This window comes from Dicentrarchus labrax, unplaced genomic scaffold (genome assembly GCF_905237075.1).
Source record: "Dicentrarchus labrax unplaced genomic scaffold, dlabrax2021, whole genome shotgun sequence".
Taxonomy (NCBI): domain Eukaryota; kingdom Metazoa; phylum Chordata; class Actinopteri; family Moronidae; genus Dicentrarchus; species Dicentrarchus labrax.
Genome location: NW_026136724.1, coordinates 11,402,475 through 11,428,013, shown reverse-complemented (window position 1 = coordinate 11,428,013; position 25,539 = coordinate 11,402,475). Strand labels below are relative to the sequence as shown.

General features: G+C 43.3%; 1 protein-coding gene across 5 annotated transcripts in view; it reads right to left on the bottom strand.

Annotated features, from left to right (window-relative positions):
* znf800b (zinc finger protein 800b) overlaps window positions 1–25,539 on the bottom strand; it is a 43,904-nt gene that overhangs the window by 4,698 nt on the left and 13,667 nt on the right. For 3 of the 5 annotated variants that reach the window (XM_051393035.1, XM_051393033.1, XM_051393034.1), the window contains exons 3-10: window positions 24,954–25,291; window positions 21,354–21,449; window positions 19,555–19,698; window positions 17,127–17,307; window positions 16,804–16,993; window positions 16,408–16,570; window positions 15,963–16,327; window positions 14,615–15,790 (exon numbers count right to left, since the gene is read on the bottom strand). In XM_051393035.1, coding sequence (XP_051248995.1) covers window positions 14,615–15,790; window positions 15,963–16,327; window positions 16,408–16,570; window positions 16,804–16,993; window positions 17,127–17,307; window positions 19,555–19,698; window positions 21,354–21,449; window positions 24,954–25,291 — 2,653 coding nt within the window. The remainder of the gene's footprint in view (window positions 1–14,614; window positions 15,791–15,962; window positions 16,328–16,407; window positions 16,571–16,803; window positions 16,994–17,126; window positions 17,308–19,554; window positions 19,699–21,353; window positions 21,450–24,953; window positions 25,292–25,539) is intronic. The other 2 variants (XM_051393036.1, XM_051393037.1) reach the window with 1 other exon arrangement.

Genomic DNA, 25,539 nt, shown 5'->3' with positions numbered 1-25,539 from the left:
CAAATACAAGGCGAAAAATCACAGAAAATGACCAAAAGAATCTAAATGGCTGACTTTGATGGCAAGCCACGGACACGCCGTTTGACGGAATGTCGTAAATAGCACAACTTTTAATCATGAATGTCTTTAGATTGCACTGATTAAATTTGAAGTAGATCCGATAAATTGCCTAGGAGGAGTTCGTTCAAATACAACGCGAAAAATCACAGAAAATGTCCAAAAAACTCTAAATGGCTGACTTTGATGCCCAGCCACGGACACGCCCTTCAACGTACATGCACAAATAGCACAACTTTTAATCAGGACCATTTTTTGAGTGTACTCACAAATTTTGAAGCATATCCGATAAATTCCCTAGGAGGAGTTCGTTCAAATACAACGCGAAAAGTTCGCCGAAATCGAAACTTTAAATCAAAATGGCCAACTTCCTGTGGGGTTTCGGGTATGGGTCCAAGAGGCTTTTTTGTACGTCCCGAGATTCTTAACGGGCCTACCGAGTTTCGTACGTATCGGTGAAACGTGGCGCCGGGGCTGCTGTTTATTTATCCTGTAGGGGGCGCTACACACAGGACAAACACGATTTTTGGTATGTGAGCTTCAGGCACTACTCTACACGTGCCCTGTGAATTTCATATTCATAACTATTACGGTATATGTACAGTGATTTTTCATGCCAAAAGAGCGCCACCTAGTGGCGTATTTTTTTTGTCCTTTTTAAGGGAGCCTCAGGGAGCCATGGGGAAGCATCGTACCAAGTTTCATCTTAATCACACATACCGTTGTAGAGATATAAACGTCTTCATTTTAAAGAGCGCCACCTAGTGCTGATGGCCTGAAATTGTGCACGATGCTTAAGGAAGACACCTGGAACTATGCCCCCAAGTTTGGTGTCAATCGGACATACCAATGTGGAGAAATGGTCCACTTCCTTTTTTGATGAAAATTTCACAGGGAGTGCTAATTTTATAGCGTGCTTATTGTTTGAAATTTCGAAAATGTTCAAATTGCTTTTTTTGCCAGGGCGGTCCCCAGGTGCTAGGTGGAAAATTTCGTGCGAATCGGACAAAGCGTGTAGGTGGAACACGAAAAAGTAGTTTAACGACATTTCGCACTCTAACGAAAAAAAATTATAGGCGGAAGTGGGCGGGGCCTATATAGGAAGATTCAGCTCCATTCACTGAACGCGTGGATATAAGTTTTTTGAATATACCATAAACTATGCAAAAGTTATTAGAACAAACGCATTTTTTATGATAGTAGCGCCACCTAGTGGCCAACCCGAAAGCGACACATGTAAACTCCCCATTTTCACCAGACCTGAATACTTTGCCAAATAAAATTGACTTTTCATATATGTTCAGGGGGGTAAAAATGCAGTCAAAGGGTCCTAAAAATAATAATAATAATTAAAGCTGCAAGCAGCGTTGAGCGGGACCTCGCACCCCACCCAACTCGGGGCGTGCTGCGGCCGCGTCGCGTGCCGTCGTAACACTTGGGGACCACAACATGAAAATGTCACGTAAATCAGCTCAAAATCGCCACGCAGCGCTTACCACCTGTTGCCGGAAGGTGGCGCTATCACTATGTCTTAATATTGTCATGTAGACAAGTTCAGGGCGGGACTGTTGTAACACACGTGAAGTGTCATTGAGATTGGACCACTTACGCTGAAGTTACGAGGACGTGTTCAGGGCGAGACTGTTACAGAATATATGAAGTTCACTGGAGATTGGACATTGCACACTGAAGTTATGAGTGGCATTTCATGGCGAATCCACTGAATTTGACAAGTCGTTACTGGCAACGTCATTTCACGTAACGCAGCTCAAAATCGCCACGCAACGCTTACTTCCTGTTGCCAGTAGGTGGCGCTATCACTATGTCTGAATATTGTCATGTAGACATGTTCAGGGTGGGACTTATCAAACACGTGAAGTTTCATTGAAATTGGATCATGTACACTGAAGTTGAGTACTATCTGTTTATGGTGACTGGTCGAAATTCAATGCAATGCCACGGGCACGCCGTTTGACGGAATGTCGTAAATAGCACAACTTTAAATCATGAATGTCTTTAGATTGCGCTGATAAAATTTGAAGTAGATCCGATAAATTCCCTAGGAGGAGTTCGTTCAAATACAAGGCGAAAAATTCACCGAAAATGCGCACGGAATTCACTATGGCCAACTTTGAGGGCACGCCACGGACACGCCCTTCAACGTACATGCACAAATAGCACAACTTTTAATCAGGACCATTTTTTGAGTGTACTCACAAATTTTGAAGCATATCCGATAAATTCCCTAGGAGGAGTTCGTTCAAATACAACGCGAAAAGTTCGCCGAAATCGAAACTTTAAATCAAAATGGCCGACTTCCTGTGGGGTTTGGGGTATGGGTCCAAGAGGCTTTTTTGTACATCCCGGCATGTTACGCGTGCCTACCAAGTTTCGTACATATCGGTGAAACGTGGCGCCGGGGCTGCTGTTTTTTTATCCTGTAGGGGGCGCTACACACACGACAAACACGATTTTTGGTATGTGAGCTTCAGGCACTACTCTACACGTGCCCTGTGAATTTCATATTCATAACTATTACGGTCTCCGCACAGTGATTTATCCTGCCACCAGAGCGCCACCCAGTGGCCTGATTTTTTTTCCTTTTTTGGGGAGCCTCAGTGAGCCATGGGCAAGCATCCTACCAAGTTTCATTTTAATCACACGTGCCGTTGCAGAGATATAAACGTCTTCATTTTAAAGAGCGCCACCTAGTGGTTATGGTCTGAAATTGTGCACGGTGCCTAAGGAGGACATGAGGAACTATGGACCCAAGTTTGATGTGAATCAAACATACCAATGTTAAGAAATGGTCCTCTTTCTTTTTTGACGAAAAATCTACAGGAAGTCTTAATTTTACAGCGCGCTTATTTTTTGAAATTTCAAAAAGGTTCAAATTACTTTTTTTGCCAGGGCGGTCCCCAGGTGCTAGGTGAAAAATTTCGTGGGAATTGGACAAAGCGTGTAGGAGGACCACGAAAACGTACTTTAAGGACTTTTCGCACTCTAGCGGAAAAAAATTATAGGCGGAAGTGGGCGGGGCCTATATGGAGAGATTCAGCTCCATTCACTGAACGCGTGGATATAAGTTTTTTGAATGTGCGACAAAATATGCAGAAGTTATTAAGTAACCAAAAAGTGAAAATACTTTCCTAAATAGTAGCGCCACCTAGTGGCCGACCTGAAAAAGACACATAGAATATCAAATTTTTCACCAGGCCTGACAACTTTGCCAAATAAAATTGAGTTTTCGTATATATTCAGGGGGGGAAAAACGCAGTCGAAGTGGCCTAAAAATAATAATAATAATAGGTAAGAAATCGAGCAAAAACAATAGGGACCTCCAGCGGTCGCTTGCGAGGTCCCTAATTAAAGCTGCAAGCAGCGTTGAGCGGGACCTCGCACTCCACCCAACTCGGGGCGTGCTGCGGCCGCGTCGCGTGCCGTCGTAACACGTGGGGACCACAACATGAAAATGTCACGTGAATCAGCTCAAAATCACCAAGCAGCGCTTACCTCCTGTTGCCAGAAGGTGGCGCTATCACTATGTCTGAATGTTGTCATGTAGACATGTTCAAGGCGAGATTGTTATCAAACACGTGAAGTTTCATTGAGATTGGACCACGTACGCTGAAGTTATGAGGACGTGTTCAGGGCAAAACTGTTTCAGAATATATGAAGTTTATCGGAGATTGGACATTGCACACTGAAGTTATGAGTGGCATTTCATGGCGAATCCGCTGAATTGGACAAGTCGCCACTGGCACAGTCATTTCACGTAACGCAGGCCAAAATCGCCACGCAGCGCTTACTTCCTGTTGCCAGTAGGTGGCGCTATCACTTTGTCTGAATATTGTCATGTAGACGTGTTCAGGGTGGGACTGTTATCAAACAGGTGAAGTTTCATTGAGATTGGATCATGTATGCTGAAGTTATGAGGACGTGTTCAGGGTGGGACTGTATACTGAAGTTGAGTACTATCTGTTTATGGTTACTGGTCGAAATTCAACGCAATGCCACGGACACGCCGTTTGACGGAATGTCGTAAATAGCACAACTTTAAATCATGAATGTCTTTAGATTGCGCTGATTAAATTTGAAGTAGATCCGATAAATTCCCTAGGAGGAGTTCGTTCAAATACAAGGCGAAAAATCATAGAAAATGAGCACAGAATTTAAAATGGCTGAGTTTGATGCCAAGCCACGGACACGCCGTTTGACGGAATGTCGTAAATAGCACAACTTTTAATCATGAATGTCTTTAGATTGTGCTGATTAAATTTGAAGTAGATCCGATAAATTGCCTAGGAGGAGTTCGTTGAAATACAACGAAAAATCACAGAAAATGACCAAAAGAATCTAAATGGCTGACTTTGATGCCACGCCACGGACACGCCCTTCAACGTACATGCACAAATAGCACAACTTTTAATCAGGACCATTTTTTGAGTGTACTCACAAATTTTGAAGCATATCCGATCAATTCCCTAGGAGGAGTTCGTTCAAATACAACGCGAAAATTTCACCGAAAGTGAAACTTTAAATCAAAATGGCCGACTTTCTGTGGGGTTTCGGGTATGGGTCCAAGAGGCTTTTTTGTACGTCCCGAGATTCTAAACGGGCCTACCGAGTTTCGTACATATCGGTGAAACATGGCGCCGGGGCTGCTGTTTATTTATCCTGTAGGGGGCGCTACACACAGGACAAACACGATTTTTGGTATGTGAGCTTCAGGCACTACTCTACACGTGCCCTGTGAATTTCATATTCATAACTATTACGGTATCCGTACAGTGATTTTTCATGCCAAAAGAGCGCCACCTAGTGGCGTATTTTTTTTGTCCTTTTTAAGGGAGCCTCAGGGAGCCATGGGGAAGCATCGTACCAAGTTTCATCTTAATCACACATACCGTTGTAGAGATATAAACGTCTTCATTTTAAAGAGCGCCACCTAGTGCTGATGGCCTGAAATTGTGCACGATGCTTAAGGAAGACACCTGGAACTATGCACCCAAGTTTGGTGTCAATCGGACATACCAATGTGGAGAAATGGTCCACTTCCTTTTTTGATGAAAATTCCACAGGAAGTGCTAATTTTATAGCGTGCTTATTGTTTGAAATTTCGAAAATGTTGAAATTGCTTTTTTTGCCAGGGCGGTCCCCAGTTGCTAGGTGAAAAATTTCGTGCGAATCGGACAAAGCGTGTAGGAGAAACACGAAAAAGTAGTTTAACGACATTTCGCACTCTAACGAAAAAAAATTATAGGCGGAAGTGGGCGGGGCCTATATGGAGAGATTCAGCTCCATTCACCGAACGCGTGGATATAAGTTTTTTTGAATGTGCGAGCAAATATGCAAAAGTTATGAAGTAAAAAAAAGTGAAAATTCGTTTCTCAATAGTAGCGCCACCTAGTGGCAGACCCTAAAGTGACACATGTAAACTCCGCATTTTCACCAGGCCTGACAACTTTGCCAAATAAAATTGACTTTTCGTATATGTTCAGGGGGGTAAAAATGCAGTCAAAGGGTCCTAAAAATAATAATAATAATTAAAGCTGCAAGCAGCGTTGGGCGGGACCTCGCACCCGGCGCTCGTCGGGGCGCCGCAAACACGTCACGTGCGGTCGGGGTGCGCCGAGGCCATGCACGTGCTGTCGTAACAAGCGCGTACCGCAACGCGAATACGTCACGTAAATCTGCTCCAAATCAGCTCCGTATCGCCACGCAGCGCTTCCTTCCTGTTGCCAGTATGCTGTGCTTTCACTTTATCTGAATCTTGTCACGTAGACAAGTTCATGGCGGGACAGTAATACGTAGGCTGATGTTATGAGGACGCGTTCAGGGCGAGACTGTTACAGAATATATGAAGTTTATTGGAAATTGGACATTGCACACTGAAGTTACGAGTACCGCTTAATGGAAAATCATCTGAATTCGACAAGGGGTCAGTGGCACGCCGTTTGACGTACAGTCACAAATAGCTCAATTCTTCATGTACACTTTGTTTTTATAAGACTGTCCAATTATGAAGTCGATTTGATAAGTCCCCTATTTATCTTGCATTTAATAAGTGACTTCCAGCGGTTTCCCACTATGCTTCACGAACAATACTCCCTAGGAAATATGGTTTGTAGATGTGGCTAGTGGGAGCGGAGGGGTGTTTGTGTTTCATCACTTTGAAAAAAAAGACCACAGAATTCAAAATGTCCAACTTTGACGAGACACTTGGGACACGCCCTTCAACGTACAGTCATAAATAGCACAACTTGTAATCCGCAAAATTATTCAAGAGTACTGTCAAGTTTTGAAGCAGATGTGATCAATTCTCAAGGAGTTTGTTTGTTCAAATACAGGACCACGGGCTTCAAAATGGCCAACTTTGACGGCAGGCCACGGACACGCCCTTCAACGTACAGTCACAAAATGAAATGCGTTCATTCAGCACCATATTGTGAGTGTACTGCCCAATTTTGAAGAAGATCCGTTAGAACATGTCAGAGGAAATCATTCAAATAGAAGCCCTGAAAGGCCAAAATGACATCACAGTGTGACATTTGTTCTAAATGGCCAACTTTGAGGGCACGCCACGGACACGCCCTTCACCGTACAGTCACAAAATATAATGCGTTCATTCAGCACCATGTTGTGACTGGACTGTTCAATTTTGAAGAAGATCCGATAGAAGCTGTAGGAGGGGATCATTCAAATAGAAGCCCTGAAATGCAAAAATGACATCACAATGTGACATTAGTTCTAAATGGCCAACTTTGAGGGCACGCCACGGACACGCCCTTCAACGTACAGTCACCAAATATAATGCGTTCATTCAGCACCATGTCTTGACTGTACTGACCAATTTTGAAGCAGATCCGATAAATTCCCTAGGATCAGTTAGTTCACAAAGAAGCCCAAAAGGTCAAAATGACCACAAAATGGCTGCCAAAAGTGCAAATTTTAAATGAAAATAGCCGACTTCCTGTGGGATTTGAGGTATGGGTCCAAGAGGCTTTTTTGTACGCCCCGGCACATTATACATGCCTATTGAGTTTCGTACATATCGATGAAACGTGGCGCCGGGGCTGATGTTTTTTTATCCTATAGGGGGCGCTACAAGCACGACAAACCCGATTTTTGATATGTGAGCTTCAGGCACCACTCTACACGTGCCCAGTGAATTTCATATTCATAACTATTATGGTGTGTGCACAGTGATTTACCCTGCCACCAGAGTGCCACCTAGTGGCGTGATTTTTTTCCTTTTTAGGGGAGCCTCAGGGAGCCATGGGGAAGCAGCGTACCAAGTTTCATCTTAATCACACATACCGTTGTAGAGATATAAACTCCTTCATTTGAAAGAGCGCCACCTTGTGGTGATGACCTGAAATTGTGCACGATGCCTAAGGAAGACATGGGGAACTATGTACCCAAGCATGGTGTCGATCGGACATACAAATGTGGAGAAATACCCCACTTCCTTTTTGACGAAAAATCAACAGGAAGTGCTAATTTTATAACACGCTTATTTTTTAAAATATCAAAATTCTTCAAATTACTTTTGTTGTCAGGGCGGTCCACAGATGCTACGTGCAAAATTTCGTGCGAATCGGACAAAGTGTGTAGGATGAACACCAAAAAGTCATTTATGGACATTTTGCGCTCTAGAAAAAAAAAAATCTAGGCGGAAGTGGGCGTGGCCTATATGGGGAGGTTCAGCTCCATTCACCGAACGCGTGGATATAAGGTTTTTGAATGTGAGACAAACTATGCGGGAGTTATTAGCCTTTCAAGATCTTTTTAAATAGCGCCACCTAGTGGCCTACCTAGTGGCTGATCTGCATAGAATCTCCGAGTTTAGAGAAGCTTGACAAATGTGCCAAATAAAATGCGAATATTATAATTGGTAAGGGGGTGAAAAATGCGCTCAATGTTCTGAAAAATAATAATAATAAACATAGGAAAAACAATAGAGACCTTCCAGTTCAGTGAACTGGCTCGGTCCCTAATAATTAAAGCTGCAAGCAGCGTTGAGCGGGACCTCGCACTCCACCCAACTCGGGGCGTGCTGCGGCCGCGTCGCGTGCCGTCGTAACACGTGGGGACCACAACATGAAAATGTCACGTAAATCAGCTCAAAATCGCCAAGCAGCGCTTACCTCCTGTTGCCAGAAGGTGGCGCTATCACTATGTCTGAATGTTGTCATGGAGACATGTTCAAGGCGAGAGTGTTATCAAACACGTGAAGTTTCATTGAGATTGGACCACGTACGCTGAAGTTATGAGGACGTGTTCAGGGCAAAACTGTTTCAGAATATATGAAGTTTATTGGAGATTGGACATTGCACACTGAAGTTATGAGCACTATTTTATGGCGAATCTGCTGAAATGGACAAGTCGTCACTGGCACGCGGTTTAATTTACAGTCACAGCTCAACTTTTCTATCAGTTTGTATGACGAAAGAATTCAAAGTGGCCAACTTTGACCTCACGCCACGGACACACCGTTCAACGTACATGCACAAATAGCACAACTTTTAATCAGGACCATTTTTTGAGTGTACTCACAAATTTTGAAGCATATCCGATAAATTCCCTAGGAGGAGTTTGTTCAAATACAACGCGAAAAATTCGCCGAAAGTGAAACTTTAAATCAAAATGGCCGACTTCCTGTGGGGTTTCGGGTATGGGTCCAAGAGGCTTTTTTGTACGTCCCGGCATTCTAAACGGGCCTACCGAGTTTCGTACATATCGGTGAAACGTGGCGCCGGGGCTGCTGTTTTTTTATCCTGTAGGGGGCGCTACACACACGACGAACACGATTTTTGGTATGTGAGCTTCAGGCACTACTCTACACGTGCCCTGTGAATTTCATATTCATAACTATTACGGTGTCCGCACAGTGATTTTTCATGCCAAAAGAGCACCACCTAGTGGCGTATTTTTTTTCTCCTTTTTAAGTGAGCCTCAGGGAGCCATGGGGAAGCATTGTCCCAAGTTTCATCTTAATGTCACATACCGTTGCAGAGATATAAACGTCTTCATTTTAAAGAGCGCCACCTAGGGGCAATGGCCTGAAATTGTGCACGATGCTTAAGGAAGACATGTCGAACTATGGACCCAAGGTTGGTGTCAATCGGACATACCAATGTGGAGAAATGGTCAACTTCCTTTTTTGACGAAAAATCCACAGGAAGTGCTAATTTTATAGCGTGCTTATTGTTTGAAATTTCGAAAATGTTCAAATTGCTTTTTTTGCCAGGGCGGTCCCCAGGTGCTAGGTGAAAAATTTCGTGCGAATCGGACAAAGCGTGTAGGAGGAACACGAAAAAGTAGTTTAACGACATTTCGCGCTCTAAAGAAAAAAATTATAGGCGGAAGTGGGCGGGGCCTATATGGAGAGATTCAGCTCCATTCACCGAACGCGTGGATATAAGTTTTTTGAATGTGCGAGCAAATATGCAAAAGTTATTAAGTAACAAAAAAGTGAAAATTCGTTTCTCAATAGTAGCGCCACCTAGTGGCAGACCCGAAAGTGACACATGTAAACTCCGCATTTTCACCAGGCCTGACAACTTTGCCAAATAAAATTGACTTTTCGTATATGTTCAGGGGGGTAAAAATGCAGTCAAAGGGTCCTAAAAATAATAATAATAATAATAATAATAATAATAAGAAACGAACCAAAAACAATAGGGACCTCCAGCGGTCGCTTGCGAGGTCCCTAATAAGAAACGAACCAAAAACAATAGGGACCTCCAGCGGTCGCTTGCGAGGTCCCTAATTAAAGCTGCAAGCAGCGTTGGGCGGGACCTCGCACTCCACACAACTCGGGGCGTGCTGCTGCCGCGTCACGTTCCATCGTCACACGTGCGGACCAAAACATGACATTTCACGTAAATCAGCTCAAAATCGCCAAGCAGCGCTTACTTCCTGTTGCTGGCAGGTGGCGCTATCACTATGTCTTAATATTGTCATGTAGACAAGTTCAGTGCAGGACTGTTGTAACACACGTAAAGTTTCATTGAGATTGGACCACGTACGCTGAAGTTATGAGCACGTGTTCAGGGCGAGATGTTACAGAAAATATTAAGTTTATTGGAAATTGGACATTGGACACTGAAGTTATGAATGCTATTTTATGGCGAATCCGCTGAGTTCGACAAATCGTCACTGGCACGGTCATTTCACGTAACTCAGCTCAAAATCGCCAAGCAGCGTTTACTTCCTATTGCCAGTAAGTGGCGCTATAACTATGTCTGAATATTGTCATGTACACGTGTTCAGGGCAGGACTGTTATCAAGCATTTGAAGTGTGGAGCCGATTGGACAATGTACACTCAAGTTATAGCGAATTTGTGTTTTGTGGCGGTCCATCAAAATTTCCGCCACCCCACAGACACGCCCCCTCACCACAGTCAACACATATAATCAACAATGTGTTTTTGCATTTTATTTAAGTAAATTTCAGCTGGATCTGATCATCCTGCAAGGAGTACAACATGAAAGTATAAAACGTGATACTTCCTGTTGCCAGTATGTGGCACTATCACTATGTCTGAATATTGTCATGTAGACGGGTTCAGGGTGGGATTGTTATCAAACACGTGAAGTTTCATTGAGATTGGATCACGTACGCTGAAGTTATGAGGACGTGTTCAGGGTGGGACTGTACACTGAAGATATGAGTACTATCTGTTTGATGGTCAATCGGTGGAATTCGACACGTCGTCACAGGCACACGGTTAAACATACAGTCACAAATAGCACAACTTTTGATAACCAATGTGTGTAGATTGAAGTGATCGAATTTGAAGTCAATCTGATAAAATCTGTAGGAGGAGTTAGTTAAACAGAAGCCCTTAAATGCCGGAAATAGCATCCAACTATTTGAGCCAACTTTGAGGGAACACCACGGACACGCCCCGTAATGTACAGTCACAAATAGCACAACTTTTAATGAGCACCATTTTTTGACTGTACTGACCAATTTTGAAGCAGATCCGATAAATTCCCTTGGAGGAGTTCGTTCAAATACAACGCGAAAAATCATAGAAAATGCACACGGAATTCACTATGCCCAACTTTGAGGGCACGCCACGGACACACCCTTTAATGTACATGCACAAATAGCACAACTTTTAATCAGCACCATTTTTTTGACTGTACTCACAAATTTCGAAGCAGATCCGATAAAATCCCTAGGAGGAGTTTGTTCAAATACAACGCGAAAAGTTTGCCGAAAGTGAAACTTTAAATTAAAATGGCTGACTTCCTGTGGGGTTTCGGGTATGGGTCCAAGAGGCTTTTTTGTACGTCCCGGCATGTTACATGTGCCTACCGAGTTTCGTACATGTCGGTGAAACGTGGCGCCGGGGCTGCTGTTTTTTATCCTGTAGGGGGCGCTACACACACTACAAACACGATTTTTGGTATGTGAGCTTCAGGCACTACTCTACATGTGCCCTGTGAATTTCATATTCATAACTATTACGGTCTCCGCACAGTGATTTATCATGCCAAAAGAGTGCCACCTAGTGGCGTATTTGTTTTGGCCTTTTTAAGTGAGCCTTAGGGAGCCATGGGGAAGCATCGTACAAAGTTTCATCTTAATCACACATACCGTTGTAGAGATATAAACTTCTTCATTTTAAAGAGCGCCACCTAGTGGAAATGGCCTGAAATTGTGCACAATGCTTAAGGAAGACATGTGGAACTATGCACCTAAGTTTGATGTTAATCGGACAAATCAATGTGGAGAAATGGTCCACTTCTTTTTTTGACGAAAAATCCACAGGAAGTGCTAATTTTATAGCGTGCTTATTGTTTGAAATTTCAAAAATGTTCAAATTACGTTTTTTTGCTAGGGCGGTCCGCAGGTGCTAGGTGAAAAATATTGTGCGAATCGGACAAAGCGTGTTGGAGGAACACGAAAAAGTATTTTAAAGACATTTCGCGCTCTAACGAACCAAAATTATAGGCGGAAGTGGGCGGGGCCTATATGGGGAGATTCAGCTCTTTTCACCAAACACGTGGATACCAGTTTTTTGAATGTGCGACAAACTATGCAGAAGTTATTAGCCTAAACGCATTTTTTATGATAGTAGCGCCACCTACTGGTCAACCTGAAAGCGACGCATAGTATATAAAATTTTTCACCAGGCCTGACCACTTTGCCAAATAAAATTTACTTTTCAAATATGTTCAGGGGGGCAAAAATGCAATCAAAAGTGCTAAAAATAATAAGTAAGAAGAAACATAGCAAAAACAATAGGGACCTACAGCGGTTGCTTGCGAGGTCCCTAATTAAAGCTGCAAGCAGCGTTGAGCGGGACCTCGCACTCCACCCAACTCGGGGCGTGCTGCGGCCGTGTCGCGGGCCGTCGTAGCACGTGGGGACCACAACATGAAAATGTCACGTGAATCAGTTCAAAATCGCCAAGCAGCGCTTAACTCCTGTTGCCAGAAGGTGGCGCTATCACTATGTCTGAATGTTGTCATGTAGACATGTTCAAGGCGAGAGTGTTATCAAACACGTGAAGTTTCATTGAGATTGGACCACGTACGCTGAAGTTATGAGGACGTGTTCAGGGCAAAACTGTTTCAAAATATATTAAGTTTATCGGAGATTGGACATTGCACACTGAAGTTATGAGTACTATTTTATGGCGAATATGCTGAAATGGACAAGTCGTCACTGGCACGCGGTTTAATGTACAGTCCCAGCTGAACTTTTCTATCAGTTTGTATGACGAAAGAATTCAAAGTGACCAACTTTGACCTCACGCCACAGACACACCGTTCAACGTACATGCACAAATAGCACAACTTTTAATCAGGACCATTTTTTGAGTGTACTCACAAATTTTGAAGCATATCCGATAAATTCCCTAGGAGGAGTTCGTTCAAATACAACGCGAAAAGTTCGCCGAAATCGAAACTTTAAATCAAAATGGCCGACTTCCTGTGGGGTTTCGGGTATGGGTCCAAGAGGCTTTTTTGTACGTCCCGGCATTCTAAACAGGCCTACCGAGTTTCGTACATATCGGTGAAACGTGGCGCCGGGGCTGCTGTTTTTTTATCCTGTAGGGGGCGCTGCACACACGACAAACACGATTTTTGGTATGTGAGCTTCAGGCACTACTCTACACGTGCCCTGTGAATTTCATATTCATAACTATTACGGTGTCCGTACAGTGATTTTTCATGCCAAAAAAGCGCCACCTAGTGGCGTATTTTTTTTGTCCTTTTTAAGGGAGCCTCGGGGAGCCATGGGGAAGCATCGTATCAAGTTTCATCTTAATCACACATACCGTTGTAGAGATATAAACGTCTTCATTTTAAAGAGCGCCACCTAGTGCTGATGGCCTGAAATTGTGCACGATGCTTAAGGAAGACACCTGGAACTATGCACCCAAGTTTGGTGTCAATCGGACATACCAATGTGGAGAAATGGTCCACTTTCTTTTTTGATGAAAATTCCACAGGAAGTGCTAATTTTATAGCGTGCTTATTGTTTGAAATTTCGAAAATGTTCAAATTGCTTTTTTTGCCAGGGCGGTCCCCAGGTGCTAGGTGAAAAATTTCGTGGGAATCGGACAAAGCGTGTAGGAGGAACACGAAAAAGTAGTTTAACGACATTTCGCGCTCTAACGAAAAAAAATTATAGGCGGAAGTGGGCGGGGCCTATATGGAGAGATTCAGCTCCATTCACCGAACGCGTGGATATAAGTTTTTTGAATGTGCGAGCAAATATGCAAAAGTTATTAAGTAACCAAAAAGTGAAAATTCGTTTCTCAATAGTAGCGCCACCTAGTGGCAGACCTAAAAGTGACACATGTAAACTCCGCATTTTTCAGCAGGCCTGACAACTTTGCCAAATAAAATTGACTTTTCGTATATGTTCAGGGGGGGTAAAAATGCAGTCAAAGGGTCCTAAAAATAATAATAATAATAATAATAATAATAATAATAATAAGAAACGAACCAAAAACAATAGGGACCTCCAGCGGTCGCTTGCGAGGTCCCTAATAAGAAACGAACCAAAAACAAAAGGGACCTCCAGCGGTCGCTTGCGAGGTCCCTAATTACATTTGTGGAGCTGGAAAATTGCTTTGAAACTTAAAAGCTTAAACTTGCTTTAACATTTTTATCAGTGGCACGGTTCTGATATTGTATGACTTTGGACAGATGCAGTGATAGTTTTAAGTCTATAACATAAATACATTAGATTCTCCTCAACCAGAGAGAGAGAGAGAGAGAGAGAGAGAGAGAGAGAGAGAGAGAGATTATTCTGTCAAAGAAGTCTTTTCAGAGAGTTGTGACACTAAAATAACGGAACAACATAGAATTTATATGATGGTGGGATTTCTAAGGAATTAGGGAATGATTGCTCAGCTTAATCAATGCAAGTCAACGTCTCTGATCTAAGTCAATAGCGCTGAGGCTCTTCAACAAGAGTCTTCATCAGAGCACAGGGACCTCACTGACAATGTACCACATGAGTGTTATTCCTCACTAAGTGTGCAAAGTGCTTCTTTTAAAAGAGTGATTCAGAATGCAATACCTTCTTGGCAAAGGCCCGTCCACACTGGTCGCAGGCGTGGAGGGAGAAATTCTTGGTGACTCTGACTTCAGTGGAGGTCGACCCCGTACCGCTGCTCTCTGACTGGGCGTCGTGCCGTCGGGTGTGTGGGGTTTGGTTGCTGGGCGAGGTGGTGGAGGAGGAGTTGCGTTGGTGTGTGTGTTTTTCACTGCGGCGGGTCAGTGGGGGGCTGATGGAGCGATGCTGGTGGGTCTGCTGTCTCTCCTGCTTACGGGTGACGGGAGGGGAAGGAGCGAGCGCCGGCGTTGAGACATCCTGCTGCTTCCGAGTAATGGGGGCAGGGGGCGGGGCAGAGGAAGAGGAGGAGGAGGAGGAGGAGGAGGCTGATGTGGTGCTTGGGGGAGCTGTGGAGCACTCTTGCTTGCGAGTGACAGGAGGTGAAGGGGAGGAGGAGGGCGGCGAAGAAGCGTGGCGTCCGTTCACCTCCTCTTTGATGTTGCTGCTTGTCCTCTTGGTGGGGTTTGTGCTGTTGAGGACGACCTCGGCTAGCCTCTTCACCGCCCGGCTCTCCAGTTTGGGCATGATCTTGGCGAGGTATGCGGAGGACTTCTTGTGGACCACGGTGACATGACGCAGGACGTCACGTTTGCGACGAGACTCGTAGCGACAGAGGGGGCAGCGGTAGAACTTAATGAAGATGTCGTTGCCATCTGTGTGAAGCTCAATGTGCTTTGTTAAGTTCTGACGTGAGCTGAACTGTCGCTTGCACAGCTTGCAGAAGAGCTGCTTGAAGTCAAAACCCACTGACAGTTTGGTCATTTTGGCGGGCACGGCCCCGCCGCACGTGTTGCCCCCACGTGAAGCCGATGATGGTAAGGACGATGTCATCTTTGGGCTCGACGGGGCCTCCTCTTCCTTCACCTTCATGGTGTTTTGTGCCACAGGAATAGCTTTAGTTGTTGTCCCGGTGCTGTCACTAGGAGACGGGGCAGGGCTACTGTCGATGTCCTCTTCCTCATCTTCATCTGAAGGTTCTACTGCTTCCTCTTTCACTCGGATATTGTTGCTTTGGACTACAGTAGCGCTGCTACTGTTAGGAGTGGCTGCTGGAGTAGAGGAGGTGGGCGTGGTGGCAGGCCTGTTACTTTTGATGCTATATATTTTGTGGACAATACGCATGTGTCTCTTCAACATGAGCTGAAATAAACAGACAAAAGATCAAAAACATGATTACTCTACAATTCAACAACCCATTTAGATAGTAAAATACCACCCACAAGAACAACTTGAGAGTGCCTCTTGCTGCCAGGACTTTTAAGTAATCAAAAGCTAGAAAAGCTTGAAGCTGACAGCGGAGCAGCAAACCAACCTGAGAGCTGTAGTTCCTCTTGCAGAGCGTGCAGCGACATGAGGCCGGGGTCGCCTGCGGAGAGGCTGGGAGCGGACTCTGAGGTTTAGGCTGGTTTTGGTTTGAAGGCGTTGTTTTAGAGTTCACAGGGGTGGACTTGGAGCTGTTGCCACGTGTTGGAGAGGAATTGTTGCTCTTCCTGGGGGGTGTGACCTCCAGAGAGAAGGGCTGGCCGGGCCGCGAGGCGATGCTGGGCGTGATGGTGTCCCTCCGTAGACCGCGATGCACCTCGTCGAAATGACGGCGTACGTTGGCTTTAGTAGCAAAGCTTTTGAGGCACACTGGGCAGGATTTTCCAGTAGGTGTGCTGAGAGTCCTTGGCCGTCCTGCAGTAACAACAACAATAAATATTATTTCCAAATGACCATATTCAAACTTTTTCACTGTAATTTGCATCAAATCTTACCTTTCACCATAGAGAGAAGGCTTGTGGGAACTGTACGCGTCTCTGTGAACTTTCGGAGCTCTTCCAGTTTGGTCTGGTGCATTTTTCGGCAGTGACGTCTGATGCTGCGGCGAGAGTTAAAGTCCTGACCGCATAGACAACAGGAGATTGTAACATCCTCAACCTGGATGGGAGGGAGAGAACGAAGAAGAGGGAGATTGAGTGATTCTGATAAACAAGGCAATGTGGAAAATGTGTTTTATCAATTAGAATATGAAAATGCAACACATCTCAGGCATGACAAGTATTTCTAAAATCAGTTTAAAAGATGTACATGCACTGATTTTTGTTGGATACTCACTCTGAGCACCCCAACTTTACTGTCACTTGTGCTTCCTGACGTGTCCAGTCACCTACCCCACTAGTGGACCCCTCGTCTTCAAGCTGTGGCTGCTCCGCTTTAGTCTCCTCCTCAGCCTCCCATCTCCTCTGTCCTTGATTGTGTCCCGGGCTGTTGTGGCTCTCTGGCCCTCCCGGCTGGCTCGGCTGGTTGTTGTCCACACCCTCCATTGGTTCTCCTTCCCATGCTACCGGACTCTCTCTGGCACTGTGAAGGACGTTGAGACAAACAGTCAGAGACAAGGAAGGGCTGCGAGGAGCCTTAAATCCCATAAACAAGACGAGGGTAAGTTAGATTTGAAAAGTTACAGGACATTTTAATCCATCAGCATACCACTTACCTGGGTGTGTGCGATGGATATCTCGCCAGCTCCTCCTCTGTGGTGAGGTACTGGAACACGGCCTTGGTAGTGGTCTGAATGGGCTCCAGTCGTACAACGTAGTCTGGCCGGTCGACTTTGGGATATATGGCGTCCAATAAATCCTTCATGGCTACACTCTGTCTGTCATCACCCGATGAACCTAGAAAAGGATGAAATAATATTATAGTCAGTAGTAGGTTTATCCCTAATAAGATCCAATCAATAATATTTTGTTTAGCCTTTGCACAAAACTACCATATGAGTCCCTGATCAATACCAAGCACTACTGTTACTTCTATGGCTGCGGAGAAATTTGATAGTTCTTCACAGGCGGCTGGGCCCAGTTCACTTTCGGTGGGGATGCTTGAATTTCCTGGGGCTTGCATTTTGTTTAATTTTTCTCATAACCAAAGCAAAGAATGGTGCATGGTTTGAAAGGTAGAAGGAGCTTCAGTATTATGTGGAACTAACAGTGTAGAAGGAAACATATGAAAGCTAAAGTTCATGTTTTCTTGCCGATGCAACATAACTGTATCAGCTAACAAACAGAGAGTAAGTTTAACATTTGTAAACAAAAATATAAAAAACCAAGAAGGGTTGTGGAAGACGACACAAGTTGGTGTTAGGTGTGTGTAGTTGGCGGAAACTTATTCCATCATCATCTGACATATGGCAGTTTGTCCTTACAGTTGGCAAAATAACACCATTAACAAAAGGACAGAACCCTTAACAGCCACAAGTATGTGCCTCAGGAGCCAATGTGTCCTCTCAAAATGTCTTTGAGCAAGACACTGAACCCCAAGCTGCCTTCCTCTTGTGGCAAATTGTGCATGAGCATCTGATAAAAGCCCAAACATCTATCTATATAAAAAAACATCTCCCAGAGGCGAGTCACCCTTCTCTTCAATTTTCTTTTGTGTTACTGAACAAATTTAAAATGCCCACAAAGAAGTCAAAATGGAAAGACATTTAATACAGGTAGAAAGTGGATGGGTTTGAGTAACTCCATTTATATACTGAAAAGATGAGAGTCTAGGGCTGCAAAACAAAATCTGTTCATGCACTTTTGGTTTGGCACTTACTTTTATTCCCACAGAGCTTTCTTTTATAGTTAACACAATTATTTTGCCTCTCTAAGGGCAGAAATATGTGGATATTCCCCTTTTAGTAAATGAGCAAGTTTCTTTCATAAAATACTTTACAACAGGAGATAAAGAGAAGACAGAAGGAGAGGAATTGAATTTTAGGCACTTTAAAAATGGACCACAAATCATGACTGGAGACTGTATAGATCCACTGTCACGACTAGATGGTGAAAAATGTAATGTTTTAAAGAAAACCATTCTGTTTATCCAGTAACTACATAATTATTGCCCGGTGTGTCAATGGTGAAAAACAGACACAAATTAAGTCATTTATCAAAATAACAATGTGATACACTTTCAGCCAATTGTAATGGACTCTTGATTGAGAAAAATTAAGCCACTGGTGCAAGGAACAACTTCATTAAGAGCACAGACAGACAAAAAGGAGAGTGTGATGAAACAAAGTTCTTTTTTTACGACAGCGATCATTACAGTGGGTAAAACTGAAGAAAATATAATTGACCGTTTGTGTTGAGATTGATTTCTGTTTTAGGAGGAGATGAGAGGAGAGTTGAGTAACAGAAACTACTTGAACAGTCTCCTAGGCTTCCTCCTTTCCCTGAGTCTCATTCCACTTCTAAAGAGCGAAGAATAGAGACACAGATACATACTGTGACTAATGAGAAGTAGATAAAACACCATGTTGAGAGATCAAAGTCAATTTCCTTAGTGATATGAGAGGAGAGCAGAGGAGAAACTGCACTTTTGGTGAGAAAAATGATTGATAGATTGAACGTGTTACAATGTGCATGTGAGTTTGTGTGAATGTGTGTGGAAAGAGTACCGTGTGCAGACAGATAAAGGGAGAGTAATGAGTAGGAGACAGATGGTGTGAAAGAGAGAAGAAACCTTGGAGTGTCAGAATGTGAAAGTAAACTGTGGAGAAGTCATAAGAGACACTGAAGCAATCAATGATTCGGTGCATAGGTTTTTGTGTTAACTGAACTAGGTGTGTTTGGGTGCAAGTCAGTTTAATCCCTGATTTGTTGAGGGAGTCTCTGTTTGTCTGGGTGATTTGTACAAGTTTGCATTTGCATGTCCACAGCATACACAAAAGCTCTGGCCCTGGCTCTTGGAGTTTGTGTTTTACCTCTTCTGCCTATTGATTTTATTATTGAGTTAATGGGCACTTGTGTTTTCTTTCTCCGCTAGGTTTGTGCTTTGATTTCAGGACTTTGAGAATGCAACTCAATTCATAAATGTGTATTCCTGACATGTTTATATGCGTGCGTGTCTGCATGCTAATGTGTCGTGTCACTAACCGTCGGGTTCAGGCAGCCGTGATAGGCAGTAGTACTCTTTATGTGTGATGAGGTTGGGCAGACCTCTGAATAGACTGCGGCACAGTTTACACTCGAAGATGGTGTCCACTTCCCTCAGCAGCATGTGTTTCAGCTGGCTGGTGCCTGCAAGCCAAAGAAAAGCAGTGGGGATTACTTCCAGTGATTTAAGGGAGAATTATAAAGACATATAGAGACAGTATCTTTTGGCTGCCAGTGGGCATCTTACGTACAGTATCTTGTAATATATGAACAAACGCATAATCATGGTAGTGTTAGAAAGAGAAAGGGAGCACTTTTCTGTGGCTGTGAAAAGCAGGTTACCTTTGCCATTAAAGACCATGCTCTTTCCATGGAGTGTGTACAATCTAAACAAATCTAAATTTATTTATACTTGTCTCGTAATTGTTATAAAGGAATCTGCTGTCTTGTATACTGGTGTCGAACCCAGATTTAGGCTGATAAAGTACACTGCACATTGCCAAAAAAAACCAAGGTAACAAGAAAAACAACATTTGTTTCAACATGCAGAAATGTATAAAAAATTTACATGATCATCAATATTTTTAAGAACACAAGGAAAACAGAAGAAGAGTTCAACAGAAAAAAAAGACAGATTCCACTCTGTATGAGTTTACTTTGCCACATCCAAATAAAAATCTCATTGACCTTTAAAAAAGGGCTCAGATGATGATTGCCTTTGTATCAAGTGCTACTTTTCCGTCATTGTCGTCAGCATGCTGACTCATATCTTCAATATGGAAGTATTCAGTGTTTCGTTGGATATCTGACTCATATTTATTTTTTGTATTTGTACTCCTCTGGCTCTGTCTAAGTAACAGCATGTATTGTTGGCACATTTTACTCACACATGTGGGCTTGCACACATACACACGTTTCATGCAATATCACTGGCTGAACACTGTTATGATGACTCACACAGATGTCAGTACCTGCACAACTTTCTGTCATTCTCTCTCTCACACACACACACACACACACACACACACACACACACACACACACACACACACACACACACACACACACACACACACACACACACACACACACACACACACACAGCTGCATCCAGATTCATCTATTGCTCTTTTGCCACGGGCTTAGTAAAACTTTGGTGTTGTGGCATGATCGCATACCACAACAGCAGGGGATAACCGTGCTGGCCCTATGGCCCTGCCTGGGAGCTGTGCCGACCAGTGACAGTCTCAACCCTTCAAGGAGCTTTGGTTGCTGTGCTTAACTCAGCCGCTGCCTCAGAACATGTGTGTAGGCAACAAGGGAAAAAGCAGCAGTTGTAAAAGTGCTACGTTCTGTTTTGCATACTTAGATAGATCTATCTAAATCAAACAAAAACATTAAAGAACATTATAGATAGATCTATCTCAGTATCTATCTCTCTAGAAAGAGAGATAGATACTTTTGTATAAGGAAATTGATCTATTGAAGCTAATAAAGTCTGCTGCTGTGTTAATGCAAAGGAAATATTTCCTTTTTTATTAAATACTCCCCGGCAACTAACCACTGGAAAGCTTGAATCCACTAGAGGAAGTGCTAAAGTGATGGACTGCTGGTGACAGACTGCTAACATTATTTTATAATAAAAATTGGTCAGCACCAAACACATTATTTTACATTATTTTTATCTTCATCTTGCCGATTCAGTCTTAAAATATTTGGATAAAAACACAGACACAAGTGCACATCATAAATAATAATAAACAAGTGAATGGATAATAAGAAGACACAAAGACACAAACCTGAACGGAAGCATTCAATTATCTGCTGAATCCCAGACTTGGAGGTCTGCAGAGGCTGCTGGAGCAGAGGTGGATCTCCAGGCTCCACACAGACACCTAGCGAGCGAGAGAGACAGAGTACATCTTATCAAAGTGAGCATATAATTATGCAGAGAGTGTGACAGTTTTTGAGAAAGGCACCATCATGGGAATGGGAATTCCGGGGACCTGGTAAGACACAAAGTATATTGCAGCGTGCTTAAAGATACATGCAATCACAGTCAGACAATGAGGTCTGTATGGGCCAGTGATTCATTCTGACCTCCTTACCTCCTTGCACACACACACACACACACACACACACACACACACACACACACACACACACACACACACACACACACACACACACACACACACACACACACTAAAAGGACAACTATGAGAAAGCAGGTCATCTATCTTTTCTGTCCAATTTCAGTATATCATTAAATATATCCCTCATTCCTTATTTTTATCGAAGATGTGATGAGAAGGGAAGTACAGGGCTCAGACGTTCAAAGAGGGACAGAAAAACATTTCTCACTAACTCAGTCTTCCGGTGATGCTTGTCCAGAGGACAACGGCTCATATGGAAATATTGGCAAACATGCAGTGGGGGAGCAGCGGCATGCTGGTGGCAAATTTTTCTGCTTAGTCCAACTGTGTTCAGAGCCAGTGCAGCATCTGATACTTCAGCTTGGGTATCACACAGAGCCACTTTATCAGTCGAAACAGGAACGTGACCAGGAGGAAATGTATTGATGTGTATTGGAAAATGTTTTTTTGCTTTTGCTCGACCTCAGTCACCAGGGAGTGCAGGGTCAGCTGGAGAACAGCAATCCTGGTGCTGGTAGGGATTTAATGTTTTGTTTGATTTACTGACCTGCTTTTACAATTTCTTTGTCACTTTATAACTTTTAATCGTTCGCAGCCCATGCTAGCCAATAACAACATCAGGTAAATGTCTAAAACAAAAATATGCATGGGCAATTATATTATTTAGGTCAGAGATGTATTTTAACTTCAAAATGTAATCAGCCTTTTATGGCTTGTCTTCTGTTAAATCATTAACAATCCTGATTAAAATACTGCAGAGAACACCACAAATGACTAATGAAGTACAAATCACATATTTCTACAAAAAAACAAACAAATATGTCTTTGGGGTGTTATTTTTTTACTTATTGATCTCAAATAAACACATTTATTTTTCCTTTGTATAAAACATTAAATATAAAATAGCAGGAGTGGGGCTTGGGTTCCTGCATTATTGATGCAAGCTGACTGTGGCTCCATGACCCACAATGGGCTACAGAGATGGATTGTGGAGAGATAAAGTGCTCTCATTCCACCCGTTTCCATGCATTTTAATTTCAGCAACTTCATTTTTCCATCAGTACCATCTTAACTTTTCATGGAGATGGTCATACAAACAGAGGGGTGAACAGCCACAGAAAGCAGACCAATTACACTCACAAACATCAACACAGACCCTGTAATCACCTCAAACGCTTAAGCTTAATTTCTCACAACATATTGAAAGAAGGTGACAGGGAGAACATCATTTCTGCTGCAACAAAAAGAACATTTTGTAACAGCGATGTCTGGGACAAAGCTTTAAATAAAATATTGTCAATGTTTCCAGCAGTGACAAATGTCCACTGTTTGTTCGGCTTTGAAGTGTGCACTTCAATTACAGGCCGAAAAGCACTATTTATGTTTAGTCAAGATGCACTACTGTCAATCAGAGGACAATGCTGGGTTTTGTTAATTCATGGCAACATATATATTAAATGTGAATTAAATGAAAATAACATATTCTGCTATTTAACCAGACAGAGTTTTGTTCTAGCCGTGATTATGTTACTTGTGATCAGACAACAAGACTACAAGTGGAGACTCTTGCTTGAATGCACATAAACAAGCACATAAACCAATACTACAGGGTAAGAGTGCAACATGGCAACGTGTATGTGGGTGTGTTGGTGAACGTGAGACAGACATAATACAAAAAGACCAGCAGACAGGCTGACACACCCTGAAAGATGCCGACAGAAAGAGCTAGAAATGTGAATGACAACTGTGTGAGCGGGAGAGAGAGATGGAGATTATGTATTAATGTGTGACAGAATGTGTTTTCCTCTTCCCCATCCCCCCACACCTCTCTTAGGCAAGCTGCTATATAATCCCAGCAGGGCGGGTCAGTGACCCGCTGACCTCCACACCCCCCTCTGCAAGAGGGTCAAAGATCAACCAATCAGAAACGTCTGTCGAAGTAAACAGCTTCCTTTTACTATGAGTGGGGAAACTCTACCAGCACAGCTAGAAATTAACTCACAGTAGCAGGATTTACATCTGAATCAAGACATCTACCTCGGTTCAAAAAGCATTGATGGAAGGAGGAAAGCTAAGGTGACAGAAAAGAAGAGAGGATTGTGGGCAGCCAAGCCAAAAGGGAGGAAGGAAACAAACAAACATGTCAGCATGTATAAAGTTTTAATCCTATTTTAAAAGGTAGGTTTAGGTTTTACCGTTTGTTTGGACCAATTTCCTACTCAGTTAATGGCCTGTGTCTGTTCCTTTAATGCCCTCCACAGCTTACATAGTGAGAGTAAACTAGGGCTGACGCCTTCTGGTCGGTTGGTCGGTTGTTTGGTCTATATGCTGTCGTCCAACCAAATTCTCACTGCTCGGACAATCGCTATTGTTACTTTAATTAGGAAAAAAAGCTTCTTAATCTGTTATTTGGGGTCAGGAGGCACAACATGCAGACATAATATATATTGATGTAAGCTATTTTGTTAGAAGTAACATTCATTATGTATGAAAATAATATTCAAATATATTTTACTTCAAGAAATGTAGTTCTGTTTTAATAATTGGATGGTTAAACACATAAGTCAGGAAGTCAAAACACCTTCAACTTCAGCTTGGACTGGAGACTGCAGGGCTTAACTTACTGAACATTTACTCAGCTCCAAACTAATTAACACAATGTCAAATAACCAGCAAAAATCTCTACATCAGCCCGGAGCCGCATAGGACAGAAGAGCTGAGTGTACTGCTATGGAGTAACATGGGCTAATAACAGGGTAGTAACGAAGATTCAAGCTCAACGATGGATCGATAAGGTTATCGACTGTCTGTAACCCAACTTCAAACTCTGAAGCTGTAAGGAAGCCATGTTTATGTTGTTTTAGTGTTCATTTTGTTATTTAGCTAATTCCTCTGGCTGGGGGATTCTGGACTGATATTGTAATGTTTAGGGATAACAGAGAGAAACTGTGAGAACTTTAAGCATCATTTGTAGCCTAATTTGAAACTGTGATTAGCACCCAGCAGCTAGATTTAGTTAACCTAGAACAACATGCAGTTCTCACCCCCCTTTCAGAATTGTAACAGGCTTCTATCGGTTTCTATTTTTTTTTCCTGCGAGGACACACCATTTGATTCTATTTACACAGCCAGCCACACTGCGATGCTCTGGCAGTGAAGCTACACAGGCTGACAGACAGTTGTAGCCTGGGGGTGGATGAATCAAAGCAGCAGAAAGTGCAGAGGGAAGAAAACCTAACCCACCTGTATTGTGACCATGGCTGCCGGCGCTGGTCTGCTGAAGCCGCTCCTCAGTCTGGCAGCTCTGGTCCCTGGTCTCAGTTTGGTTTTCAGGCAGCAGAGGGGGAATGGGCTTCCACAGAGGCTTGGCCTGGGCAGAAGAGTCGTCCTTTTCCTGGACGTCTATCGGAGATTCCTCCGGGTCCAAGTCCCCCGACGGTGCCTCAGCTGAAGCAGGGGTCTGGAGTTGGGCTTGATCACAGGGCTGGTCTCCTTCTGGGGTTGCTTCCTGCGGTGGAGGCTGGGTGTCTGACTGGAGCTGGCCTTCCTCCATCTCCGCCTGACCACCGCTCTGGGGGACCAAAACCAGAAAACCAGAAAAACATGAGCAACAGAAAAATGACAAATATAAAATGAGTAAGTGAAGCCACAGTGTGTAAATGTAAAAGTAAAAAATATGAAAAATGGTGCAGTCTGTGTGTTGCTTTCAGTCCAATAATCTCAGTGTCTTTCTTCATACTACCACTGGATGGCACCAACGTCAGAAATGTTCAAATTTTATACATAATGACTTACACTAAAATACACTAACAATCAATATACTATCACA